This window comes from Epinephelus lanceolatus, chromosome 3 (genome assembly GCF_041903045.1).
Source record: "Epinephelus lanceolatus isolate andai-2023 chromosome 3, ASM4190304v1, whole genome shotgun sequence".
Taxonomy (NCBI): Eukaryota; Metazoa; Chordata; class Actinopteri; order Perciformes; family Serranidae; genus Epinephelus; species Epinephelus lanceolatus.
The window spans coordinates 13,531,704-13,545,032 of record NC_135736.1 but is presented as its reverse complement, the minus strand read 5'-3'; the positions used below and the strand labels follow the sequence as shown (position 1 = coordinate 13,545,032).

General features: G+C 39.0%; 1 protein-coding gene across 1 annotated transcript; it reads left to right on the top strand.

The window, feature by feature from the left end:
• The first annotated feature begins 1,606 nt into the window (after window positions 1-1,606).
• On the top strand, window positions 1,607-12,893 carry LOC117254618 (uncharacterized). The gene is made up of 5 exons (XM_078165316.1): window positions 1,607-1,690; window positions 4,282-4,374; window positions 4,486-4,565; window positions 4,769-5,098; window positions 8,926-12,893. The coding sequence occupies exons 3-5, from the start codon at window positions 4,493-4,495 to the stop codon at window positions 9,309-9,311; spliced, it is 789 nt and encodes a 262-aa protein (XP_078021442.1). The 5' UTR covers window positions 1,607-1,690; window positions 4,282-4,374; window positions 4,486-4,492; the 3' UTR covers window positions 9,312-12,893.
• The last annotated feature ends 436 nt before the right edge of the window (window positions 12,894-13,329 follow it).

The window sequence follows — 13,329 nt, the reverse complement described above, 5'->3', positions numbered from 1 at the left end:
TAACATAATCTTTGTAAATATCTATGTCTGAATACTCAATTTTATTATTTTTGTTGTTTTTTTTTTGGTAAGGGACAGCACTTTGCACAAAATTGGTAGAATGCCCCATAAATTATCCATCAGATAACTAATACAGGACTAATAAAAAATGTTGAGTGAGCTACAATGGCTGGATCAACAACTACAGGAAACTGTAATGGAGTAGATGTGTTGTATTAAGAGTCAGGCATAATTAAATGATTGTATCATACAGGAAGAGCGTTCACAGGGGGACGAACACACAATATGAGCTGAGGTTTTGAGGAAGGTGAAACAAATGGTATTGAGTGTGACAAGGGCCGGGCTGTTGATTTAACATTCCTACTTTATGGCTATTGCCACATCAGCCTCAACAATAGTGTGCTGTAGTGTCCTCACAAAAACATAGAAATCTGCAGCCAGGGCAAAGGGCAGTGCCTCAGTACAGACGCTGCAGCAGGCAGCAGACTCGGGCTCACTGGAGAGTGTCAGGTCAATGACATCGACAGAGAAGTCAGCTACTTCTAAAAGTAGTCAATTTGTCTGCTTGGCTTCATGCTGATTAGATGAATCTGCCACTTAAGTTGTTTAAATCACTGTTAAAGGAACAGTTCACCCCAAAATACAAAATGCATATTTTTTCTTTTACCTGTAGTGTTAATCATTAATGTAGATTATTTTGGTGTGAGTTGCAGAGTGTTGCAGATATCGGCTGTAGAGATGTCTGCCTTCTCCTCAATATAATGAAAGTGATGGCACTCGACTTGTGGTGGTCGAAGCACTAAAAATACATTTGAAAGATTCAACAGCAATGTCTATTTCCACAAATCATGACCCATTTACTCAAGGTAATCCACAGACCTTGTTGTGAGCAGTTTCATGTAGGAACTATTTCCTTTCTACCAAACTACACCCACCAACTGTATCACTGCACAAAAGGAAGCATCTACTGCTAGCTCACTTAGCACCACTGAGCTAGCTAATGTTACAGCTCAGGGGAGGAGGACACCATTAATGTTTACATCTCATGCTGTAACTTGGAAAAGCCTCTTTTTGATGAGCAGATGCACACTTCCTTCTGCATGGTGGTTCAGTTGGTGGGTGTAGTTTGGATGAAACAAAGTAGTTCCTACTATACAAGAAAGGTCTGTGGATTATCTCGAGTAACTGGGTTATGATTTCTGGGAAGAAACATTACTGTTGAGTTTTTCAAATGTACTTTTTGGCAGTTTGAGCACCACAAGCTGAGTGCCATCTAGTTCTATCATATTGAAGACAAGGCAGATATCTCTACAGCTGATGTCTCCAACACTTGAAAACAAACACAGAAACAAACTGCACTGATGAATAAAACTACAGGTGAGAGGAACAATATATATATTTTGTTTTAGGGCGAACTGTCCCTTTGAAATGAGGATCAAGAGTCAGCATGAAGGTTTTTTGTTGTGTATGTGAGTCGTAACTACCAAAGCTGTGGCAGGAGTAAGAATTCACTACATTATGCATAAAACATGCATATCATATGTGCATCTGTAATGTAATAACACAAAACCATTGAGTAAGAGATCATATTTTTTTTCCATTTCAGTAAAATGCAAGAAAGCTGGTGAAGGTGTTCAGAGCGCTACAAAACTGCTATGGCGGACAACTCCATGTATTCTGCCAAAACAAGGTACGTAGAGTGAGCCCCTTTTTGTGAGTTTGTAAATAATGACTGTGGTGTCCAAGAACTGAAGACGAGAGCAGTGTGACAAGAAGTATCTGACTTTGTCTCTTGACACTACTCCAACTCATGATGAACAGTTTACAATGACGGTTTAAAATCCTTGGCAGAAGCAGAGATATTGTTGCTTTTTATTCCACACATTCTTCTTCCTAGTCAAAAACCTGGTGCCTACATTACCCTTAACATAACTAGATTGCCCACAGTTCAGTTGGAGTTTTGGGCGTGCTTTGCTAGTAGCAGCTAATGTAGCCTTGAGCCATCGAGGCCAGACGACCCTGCATTTTTTGCCCGCGTCCTCGGCTTAGTGGCCTCATTGGATTAAATGTCGATGCTGTATTTTTGCACGCTGTTGCCTATCTGAACATGGACACCAAGATGCAGAACCCATTTGGTAACTTTAATTCTGTACTTGCATCCAGATCCCTCTAATTGGGCTGTAAGTACAGAGTTTCTGCATTTTGGTGCATTCAAATTTGCATGTGTTGAACATACTCAGCAGTTTTTGCAATGATGATGTCCCTGCAACTTCCGCGATCTTCTTTTACATTCATTCTTGTTTCTGATGTACCTGTGAATAATCACAGCTATATGTACGATCCAAGAAAAGTAACTACAATGAAATTATCTTACATTGTTTTGAGATTGGAGCAGACTAAGTAGAAAAGGTTTACACAGGACAAACGGTAAACAAATCAACCCTTGAATGGGTTCTTGATACACACCGATACTCATTTTTGCAGTTGAACAAAGCTTAAATTTTTGTAAGGATCAACGTTTCGAAATCGAAACGTTGATCCTTACAATAAACATTTGAGGAGCTATAACAGTGTGCGGACTTCACCTTTTTTAAAAGTCTGTTTGCTTGTTGGTCCCGCACCTGTGATACTTAGGATGTGCGTGCTTTACCCTACTTTGTGTGCAAAGCTTAAATTTCCCCTGCCGTAAGTTTGAGATTTCTTTGGCAGACACTGCTCTGCTCCCTGTTGCTCCCTGTCTCCCAGCGCTCAATTAAGTAAATGACTAGCAGTTATTCAGTCTCTGTCACTCACTGGACAAACAGTTCTCTAATTAACACTTACACTGCGAGCGTCTAAATGAGTGCCATTGAAAATCAATGCTTATTATAAGCCGAGAATATGTTGTGCAGATGCACATGAGACTATTTTTAAAGAATGATGCTGGCATCACTTCACAATTTAAAAAAATAAAAATTAAAAAATTAAAGTAGAATAAACTATTGCATTTCCCAAGTTGTGACTCCATTTCCTAATCCAAAAAAAAAAAAAAAAAAAAAGAAAACAAAATGTTGTCTTCCCTCAGCTCGTCAAACTGGTAAAGCAGTGTGAACACAAAGTCCCTATAGCACCCTTTGTGAGGTCTGGCTGAAATTGAGATACTCTCTAGAGATGGAAAACATAGCAGAGTACAGTTTCAAAATAAAATACATTGTCACTTAATATAATGGGATGGCTCTTCTATGTGTTTTTGGACAATGATGCAGTTCTGCACCAGGGAGGCATAAGCAGCTGACAACAGCTGTTAGTAGGATCCATTCAGAGCTGACTTTGGTCTCTTACTGGTATTTCTTCATGATAATAAGATAAAAGAAAGAGGTAGCATTATCTTTTGATAAACACATATAAGTAGACGATCTGTTTACGGATGTTAAAGCTGCATTTAGCAAGATTTTTATGCAAAAATACAGCTTTCCCGTCACCTAGGGCACATTGCGCATCCTCCCTGTTCTCCAAAATTAAACTCTGATGTCACCAACAGACACTGACTCATCTAATTGTCTGTAAAGCAGCTGCACTTTGTCCAGAAAATTAATAAAGACAACAGGAACAACACTTCACCTCTATTTGTTATAAACCGATGTAAACAGAGATATGAATATAATGCATTATGTGTGAAGGTCACAAGCATGGGTCAGTGTTTTCTTAATACACAGTCTTTGGGTCACTTCCAGGCCACTTGTTTTGTCTTGAAACAAATGATCTTTTGACCAGCATGTATGTGTTTGTGTGTATGTGTGTGTATTACTGACATTTAGCTCACTATTCCATGATAATATGGCCACTTCCGATAAAATGTCTAATGACCTTAACTGAGAGTGATTCTTTGGAACATAATAGATTAAAGCGTTTTCCCCTGTGGCTATTGCCATGGAGTTTGAACAATATCAGATAGTCACATTGACCTCATGGGAAAAAATCTATATGAAAGTTGAATTCATTGAATCGAAACAGCTGAACACTGCTGCAGCACATCAAAGGCCGTCATACAAGTCTCTACTTGTGGCAGCTTTTACTGCTTCATGAATGGGCCTTCACTCTCCGTCCGTCTGTTACTTTTTCTTTCACTTGTTCCCGCTCTCACACGCTCTCTCTCTCTTACTCAGACACACAGACACACACACACAACACTTCCCTTCCCTTTCTCCTTTTATTCTGGTTCCAGCACACACCCTCCACAGAGATAAGCCTTCCTGGTAATTCCCTTTGATAAATCTGTAATCATTAACGTTCTTGCTTTAGGGACAAGTCTGAGGGACGGCATTCACGCAGAAGCACCATAAGGAATCACAGACTACTCAAGAGGAGCTGAGGAGAAGCGCCAATCATCTTAAGGTCAGTTCTACTCAAATAGAGAACTAGGAAAATTCGCCTGCTGAGATCAAAGTTTCAACTTGTGTGTATCTATTGAGATCTGTTTTAACTTGATTGTTCTTCATGTTACAGTGAAATTATGGCGACACTGGTGTATACAGCATTGCACACACTTCTCTGGCTTCTAACTGCATTCACTCTTACAACACAAGGTGTGTAAAGCTGTTTGAAACTCTGCCACAATGCGTTGAATCTTCAAAATTGAAAATCTCTAGCATTTTCCTTCAAAAGTTATAAGGAAGATCAATGTGTAATGTTCTAATAATGTGAAGGGAAACAATGGGATTGTGCTGAATCAACAAGAAGCTCTTGTTCGATTTAAATCTCAGTTTAGTATGTCTATATTTGTCTACAGATTTGGTGAAACTAAGCGTGACTCCTGTGATAACTGCAGAGTGTAACCAACAGGTTACCCTACACTGCAACGTGTCCTCATCTCAAAACGATCTATCAATCAAACACATGAAGTGGTCCCAAAATAAAATGTCTTTGTGTTCTGTGGATGATAAAGGAATAATCTCAACCCACACACACAATCTAAGTGACTTCCATTGTGAGTATAGACATGGACAACTGTCCCTCATCTTCAAGAGAGTGCAGCCACTGGATAGCTCAAAGCCCTACATGTGCAAACTACAGTCCACCGGGGGAGCTTCACATCGCTATACAGTTGTGACGTTACAAGGTCAGTGTCCACATCTATTCTTATTTCCACAAACAGTGATATGTCCTAACACTGTTTGTAAAACTGCTGTCATGAATGTAAAACCTGGTCAGCTTCTTTTTGTAGTTTATAAGTATTCAGATTCTTTACTCAAAGGTGCCCTGTGGAGTTATCTAGTAAACAAACAAAAGGATTTACATTCAGTGTTACGCACCAAAGTGCATTGTGTGTACCCTTGAGGTCTAACAAACTTGCTGAGTGCATTTACATCATCATAAAACATCTGAAAAGCTGACGTGTGTAAGATTTGGTGGCACCTGGTGGTGAGGTGTCAGATAGCAACCAACTGAATACTCTTGTGCTAAGCCCACGTGTAAAGAAACTACGGTGGCCTCAGGTAACGCAAAAAAGCCAAAAGCCTTCTCTAGAGTCAGTGTTTGGTTTGTACGTTCTGGGCTACTGTAGTAACATGGCAGTGCAACATGGTGGACTGTGGATGAGGCCCTGCCATGTAAATATAAACGGCTCACTCTAAGGTAACAAAAAAAACAACGATTCTTAGTTTTAGGTAATAATACACTAATCTAAACAGAGTAATGAATATTATGTTTAATTTCTGCCATAGATCCTGTAGTGTAAAAGTTTGTACCAACAAATCAAACAGTAAGGTTAAGATGTATAAATTGATTAAGAAACTCATATAATCATGTTTTTATATATAAGGCATTATAAAGTTCTTTGATCTACATTTAAATATGAAAAAAACATTGATGTATGTGTCAAAGTACTCATAGCACCATAGCACCAGACTAAGTAATCATGTTGTATGCACCTACTGAAAGAACACATTGTGTCTTGTTCAACGATGAAACACATACTCAAATGCTGTAATACATACACACATTCACAGATTGCACTCTAAAGGTTAACCTTGCATAAGACTGAGAGCACTGAGGACTGTATAGAAAAGTCCCCAAAATACACATGTTTTTTAAAAATAGAGTGAAAGTGAGACCAGACCTAAGGGAAGAAAACTTGGGAAATTCTAGGCTGCATTACACCATTAAAAATGGGCCCAATCAGAATTGGACACGAAGAAAGGTTTTCCACCAATAGAATTGGTCTCAAGAGGGAAAGATTAGTAAAAAGAGGCGGAGACTCATTTGAATCTCCACCAGCATATAAGCCAGGGTTCTGAGAGCAGGTTTTCAGTCACACTCCGGAGTCTGACTCGCTAAGTTGTATGTGTTAAAGCCTGTTGACACATTAAACTTGATTGCATCGGACTTTGCCTGTTTCCAGTGTTTCTTTAAGTATTTGCCAGCTGAGCCTAAGGTACCAAATCGACATCTGAGGACACCTGATAAGAGACAAGAGGTTCAAGGTCGGGAGCCTACAGGCCCACTTCCAGGCACCGATTTTTGACACTTCAATCCCCCCAACACACTAGAACTTTAACATCCATGCTTACTTACTAGTCGTCTTCATTGTTCACACACGTTTTCACTGCATGGTTCAGTTCGGATCAACTTGACTCGACTTAACTTTATCTTTGCTACCAGGTCCTTTTCTCTATATGGTTTTTCACATTGAGGTAGCACCCCCCCAGAGTAGGCAGGATTCTCAGCTGATCATCACAGTGATGTCACATGACATTGCCTTAACATCATCTCCAATGTGACATTCGTTGGATCCTTTCATCAGCAACCAAATTGAGAAACGTCTGCATTTTGTTAGTTGTGTGGTGTAGTCTATGCAGTGTACAGTGTAGTTTTGTGGGCTGCCAGTTTTTAAAAATGGTTCTAGCGATAATTCTCTGACCAATCAGTGTTCTGCAGTGTTTTAACTCCACCTCTCAGCACCTTGATGGAGGTGGTACCAAAAAAAGTACCAGGTACTACCCACAAATTTTGCTAATGGAAAACCAAAAAAGAGTTGGTCAAGTTGAGTAAAGCCGCGCTGTGCCATGCTCTGAATATGTACTATTTGTTTTGCTCGTTGTTACGTTTCTTGAAACATTTCCAGCACCTGACGATCAGTACAATAATAATCGGCAAGCGCATGTGTAGCCTCACCAGCATGCATGTGCAAGTACATGACACAAGGAAAAAGGGAGCCCACTCATAAATATCCAATCCATTTCACTACTAGTGGTGAAAAGTAACTACATACATTTACTTTACTTTAATTAAGTCCAGTTTTGAAGTACTTGCACTTTAAGTATTTCCATTTTCTGCTACTTTATACTTCTACCTCACTAAAATCCAGAGGCAAATATTGTAGTTTTTACTTCACTACATTTATTTGATTGTGATAGTAACTAGTTACTTTGCAGATTCAGATTAATATACAAAATATAATCAACAAATCAATTATGATGTATTTCCATAGATTAGAATAAGACAGGAAGTAATTCAAATGTCTCTACTTTTTCTAATAGCTAAAGATGTAGCCATCATTACCTTTAATCAAAAGTAGCAATACCTGTGTGTGAAAATACTCCATTACAAGTTAAATTCAAATTAGTGTTCACATTTTTACATGTACCATTTACATAATAATAGAATTGTTAACAGCGAGATGTGTTTAGATATAAAAAGCAAAAGCTCTAATAAAGCAGACCGGCCACGGTGTTATAATATCACATAGCATAAGATTATTAGTTCTGATGCACCACTTTAGTTAATGGTGTAAGAACCATACCACTGTCTAACAAGACAAACCTTTTTAAGGTGTTGGTTATTTACAACTATATGTTTTACCATTGGTTAATAGGTAACTTATTAATGTTTTATACAACCATAATAACCAGTCTATAAAAACGACCTTTGAGTTGTCAGGGGTTGGCTGGTGTTTATATTCCACCAGGATAAGGAAGGCCACTTCAGTGGACTTTTCCTTTACCCAGAACAGCTGCATAGCATCTGAACCAAAATTAATTGTTACACAAATTATTAATTTAAATAATGGCATACTAGAAAATTAGAAATCCACAACCCATGTTTTAAAATAATGTACTTACTTTGGTGGATTATTGCTGAAGAACTGTTCATTAATGACTTCATACAATTTTTAACTGTAGGCCTGGTGGCTTATAAGAATGAACTAATGGGTATGCATTAGTTGTTAATAACTCAATTTGGTATGTAGCTCTTTTGCAGAAATATAAGTGGGTGAACCAGCCAATTAGAGGATCTTTCCTGATTAAATTAAATATCTCACAAGCTATAATGACAAAGCCACTTATGCTGATGGAAAATGAACACCAGGAAAATTGATTTTTTACAACTTGGCAACCCAAAAGTTGTCTTTCCTTATGTATTACTGCTAATCTATGGAGCATTAATGAATGAATTGCTAGCCGATAAAGACATTGTTCACAACTAATAAATCAAATCCTTGTAAATTGCTGAAGTGCCTAATTAAAATGTTGGATGTGCTAATGTGAATGACCTTATATACCGTTGGGCATTGTAATCTATTGAAATAAGCATCATGTTTTATCAATTCATGATGCATTTTGTGTGTAAAATCTAAAAAATGCAAAGTGACAAATTGCTAAAATTGTCCAAAAAATGTAGAGGAGTAAGAAAAACTGTAGTAGTAGTAGTAGAAACGTATTGTTCTTAATGTACATTTGCAATTGCACGGCAGTATTTGAGTAAATGTAGTTTCCACCACTGCTCCCTTGTGATTGTTATAGATTTGATAATGGAAATCAGTGAGGTAAGGTTGGTTTTATGATGGTTTCACATGCTAAATGGGAACATTAAGTGTCTCTAATGTTATGGGCATGAAGTGCATTACTGAAGTTAATTTCCCAACTTTTCTTATGGTCTTCCCCTCAGAGTGCTATGGGAAAGTTGAGGGCTCCTTCACTGATGACGGCCCCGCCTGTACCTTCAGAAATGTTCACCCAGACGGTGATGTGCTCTGGTTTCACGACTCCCACAGTCTCTCACATGTGAAGCACTACACTACTAAACAAGTGGAAGAAGGGGGCTGGCTGACTATCCGTAGTTACCTGGAGCAGAAAAGTTCAAATGTGCCCTACAACTGTTCCTTGAAGAGCACCGAATCAGGTAGATACATTGCGACCACTTTGGTTCAGAAACGAGAATCCAGAGCCAGAGCACCAGGATACGCACGGCAGGGCAAAAATGGAGCTGGATCACAGGGACCTATGTGGACATTTTTGTTTATTCCAATCTTGCTGACTGTCACACTGAAATAACAGAGTGTGATAAGAAATCAGGAGGAGGCAGTGATTAACGCTGATTAGAAACAATGAGGTACTGAGGTTTGTGTGTTTTTTAATCCAGGGTAACGGCACTCTCAGTTAAGTGAGTCATCATGCATTGTCCAGAGGTTTATTCTTCTTCTTTTTAGCTTTTGAATGAAGTGAACAAGGAAATGACAGCCTGCTGAGAGACCAATAATCATTACACTTTAACAAAAAAAAAATACCTTTGTTGTTTTGTTTCGATAGGGAGTCACGGATGAGTAAGCAGAGGGTATTGGTTTCATTATCTTCAAATACACGCACATATACACACACACACACACACACACACACACACTCTCACACTCTCATATAACTGCAAATGTTCGAGTAGTCCTTTCAGCTACTGGTTCAGTTTAGCTTTAAGATGTACACCTTATAGCCACAGATTATTTTCAAGCGTATGTATTTACTCCTGAGAGAGTGAGATGAAAATGTGTTTTGACAGGTGTGTCCACTACAGGACGGTTGTTTATGTGTGTGACTGCTGTGCGAATGTACGCTTTACGCAAGAGCGCCCATGAAAAGAAAAAAACTGTCCATCTTGAGCAGAATGCAGACCTCAAAAGATGAATTCCCCTCAGACACACAGAAGCCTTTATGTGCGAAATATCAAATAGTTGGACACAGGAACTCTCAGTCATGCAACATCTCTGTCTGTGGTTCGTGGATAGATGCTGCCCTCTGGTGTACTGGCTGTGGTCAGTGTGATGGCTGCTGCACAACTAACAGTTAAGGGAGGGCAAGGGTTGCTTTAAACTGACTTGACTGACGTAATGTCTGGTTTTACCCTCTCAGATTTCTGATAAGCCTTTGCAATGAAGGTAAAAGGTTTGTAGTGTTCTGATGCAAATTGTCCATAGTAAGGTCTGTGGATGATCCAGAGTCATGGGGACACAGTTTCATTTAAATATCATTGCTCAATGCTCTGAGTAGCATGGTGGTACAGTGGTTAGCATTGTTGCCTGCCAGCTAGAGGGTTCCTGGTTCGGGGTAGGGAGTTCCTCACATGGTACTCCGGCTTCCTCCCACAGTCCAAAGACATGCATGTTAGGTTAACTGGTGACTCTAAATTGCCCGTAGGTGTGAATGTGAGTGTGAATGGTTGTCTGTCTCTGTGTTAGCATTGGATAGTCTGGCATTCTGTCCAGGGTGTACCCCACCTCTCGCCCAATGTCAGCTAGGATAGGCTTCATCACCCCCGCGACCAGCACCACTGCCACAGGATAAGTGGCTAAGGAAATGAATGAATGCTCTGAGCACCACATGTGATATTCCATGCTACTCAATATGAAGTCTCAGAGATGGATATCTCAAATTGACACATCATGCCTAGCTTCCACACAAAATTTGATAAGATTGTATATTTTGTTTCTTTTTATTTTAAATCTTACCAGGAGTCAGAATCTGGGTGTGGCAAATGAGTAATAAGACAGATAGAGATCATTTGTCCCGTTTCCCATCTTCGACTAGCCGTCTGTCTTTGCAGCTATAGCTCAAAGCTGGAGGACAAACCCAGCTCCAAGGCTGAAACTCTGGCTTTTAAACGCCTCAGTGCACCCTCTTCAGATAGGACATTTGAGAGCCTTTTCAAGTCAGAATGACTCTCTGCTAATGGTGTCACTAAATCGGAGCCACGTAGGGGCAGGCTGAACTTTTAGCAAACGTTGCTGCAGCTGAGAGCCCACTGGGTGAATGACTACAGTGAGGTCACCTTGACTAGTACTGCGCAAATGGATACACACATTCACAAACACACGAACACCAGTCCAGATACGCTGAGAACTTCAAATAGTAAATGTTGTTGTCTCTGAGAAATGTTGATGCTGATGTTTTTGTGAAATTTTAACACTGACGAATGACTAAAGGAGATAAATTAAACTTATGCCTACCAAATATTTGGCACTCCAATTTAAAATCAGTTTACATAAATGATCACAAAACATGTTTTAACAGACTGAATGACAATGTAATTCCGACTTTTGAAGCCTGTCAAGATAAGTGCTGTTAGGAACCTGCTTTTGTGTTGTTTTTACTGAATGGTTTTATATTTGTGATTTACGTGTTCAAACAAAAAAAATCCTAGTAATTAATAACTGCTGTTTGAAAAAGGAGTCTTTAAAAAGAAATTAGAAAAAAACATTTATACATGAAATGGTTTGTGGTTGTTTTCTCTCTGACAATAACAGACACAAGATAATTTCTTTTATTTATGTCATAATGTGATAATGGATTCTCCTTGATTTACTGTGGCTTAGATTGTACCTCATTTATACAATGCTTTGGACAAATGTGCCTGCCAATGAATGTATGTAAATGACTAACTTTGCATCCTAAGATGAAAAAAGGCAATCTTTAGAACTTGTAGTAAAAGACTGAATTGGGAATTGTGAATGTGCGGCTTTCCCATCTTTCTTGTGTGTCTGTCTACGAGCCAGTACCTCCACTGTAGGTCCCAGGGGTGTAACTATAGACAGTGCAAGCAATGCCTTTGCATTGGGGCCCAAGAGGTGGGGTCATGTTAAACTAAAAGTAGTGCCATTTGCTATTTATGCCCTCAAAAAGGCCAAGAATCAATCTATAGCAAAATGTGCTTCTTCTACATAAACCATAAAAACTAAAAATAGACTACATATATATTAAACACTACTCAATTAAATAAATCCTTTCTTATTTTCTTTGGTATTTTTGTCATATACAGTTGATAGAAAGATGACTGCTGGGTAATGTATACGTTGATGTTGTCCAATGCAAAGTCTTTATTTGATCATGTAACAAGATGCTGGGATATATGGTAGCTAGTTTAGACACAACATCATAGTAACATCATAGTGACATGCACTTAGGCCCCTGACGACTACCCTTAGACCACTGGTGGGTACTATGAGTAGGTAGACTATCATACCTCAACTCAGTTGACACAAATGTTTCTGCAGACCATGAATATGTTGCATTTGCATATTTCTTACGTGTCAGATAAAGGCTTCTAAAGTGACTTAGTAGACTTAATCATTAGGAGGTAGATGGCCTATCACCTAGACGAGACACCTGTCAAGCTGCAGACCACTGCAAAACACTGACAAACAAACAATAAAACCAGTTGTGACCTAGTGAGCCATTGCTGTGTTTCCAGCAGATTTGTAGGTACCAAATGTGGGTGTTTTGTGTGACCTGTTGCTATTTTTCCAACAGGGATAGTGTCACTAAGTCCAAATACTTTAAGCCGAAGCATGATGCTTTCCGAATCATAAGTGGTTTTTGTGCCTAAACTTAACCGTTAACCACAGCATAGTTGGAATGTAAAGTTTTACCATAACTGCTTCATAATAACTTGTATGTAATGTATCCATGATTTGCACTTTCTGTGCTATTTTCCAGATCTCTTTGTTTGATCATATATGCAGCATGAATGTAATTTAGGAAGCTTTAAGTTGTTCTATAACGTCAAAATGAAACTATACTTATCTAGCTGAGCCTCATTTAAGTTCATTGACTTTATGAACAATGGGTAATAAAAACAATTTTTTACCTCAAGTTCCGTTCAGTAGCTTTTCTTGAGCTTTTGGTGATATTATCTGGTCCTCATGCAGATTGAGTTTACTTAGTTGTCACTGAACTGCAGATTATCAACTTTATCAGCTTCACAAGTGCACAAACTCCCTGTGCTGATGAAGATCATCTGATATGATTGAAAGCTCCACAACAGCCACCGAATGGACCTTCAGATGAGACTGTTGTGTCAGCTCTTGTATTAATTAAACATTTTCTTCTGCACATCAGAGCTTCTTGGTTTTCAGTCATTAATGAAACAACAAACTGCGTCAGCCTCTCTGTACTTGTAGCATGCACTTCTTACCACAAGAGGGAACAAGCTACACACTTAACAGTCAGACACATAACGATTCCACATTGCTTGTCATGTTGATGGGGGGTTGCAGGGTTCAAAGGGATCAAGTTACTGATGAGTGAA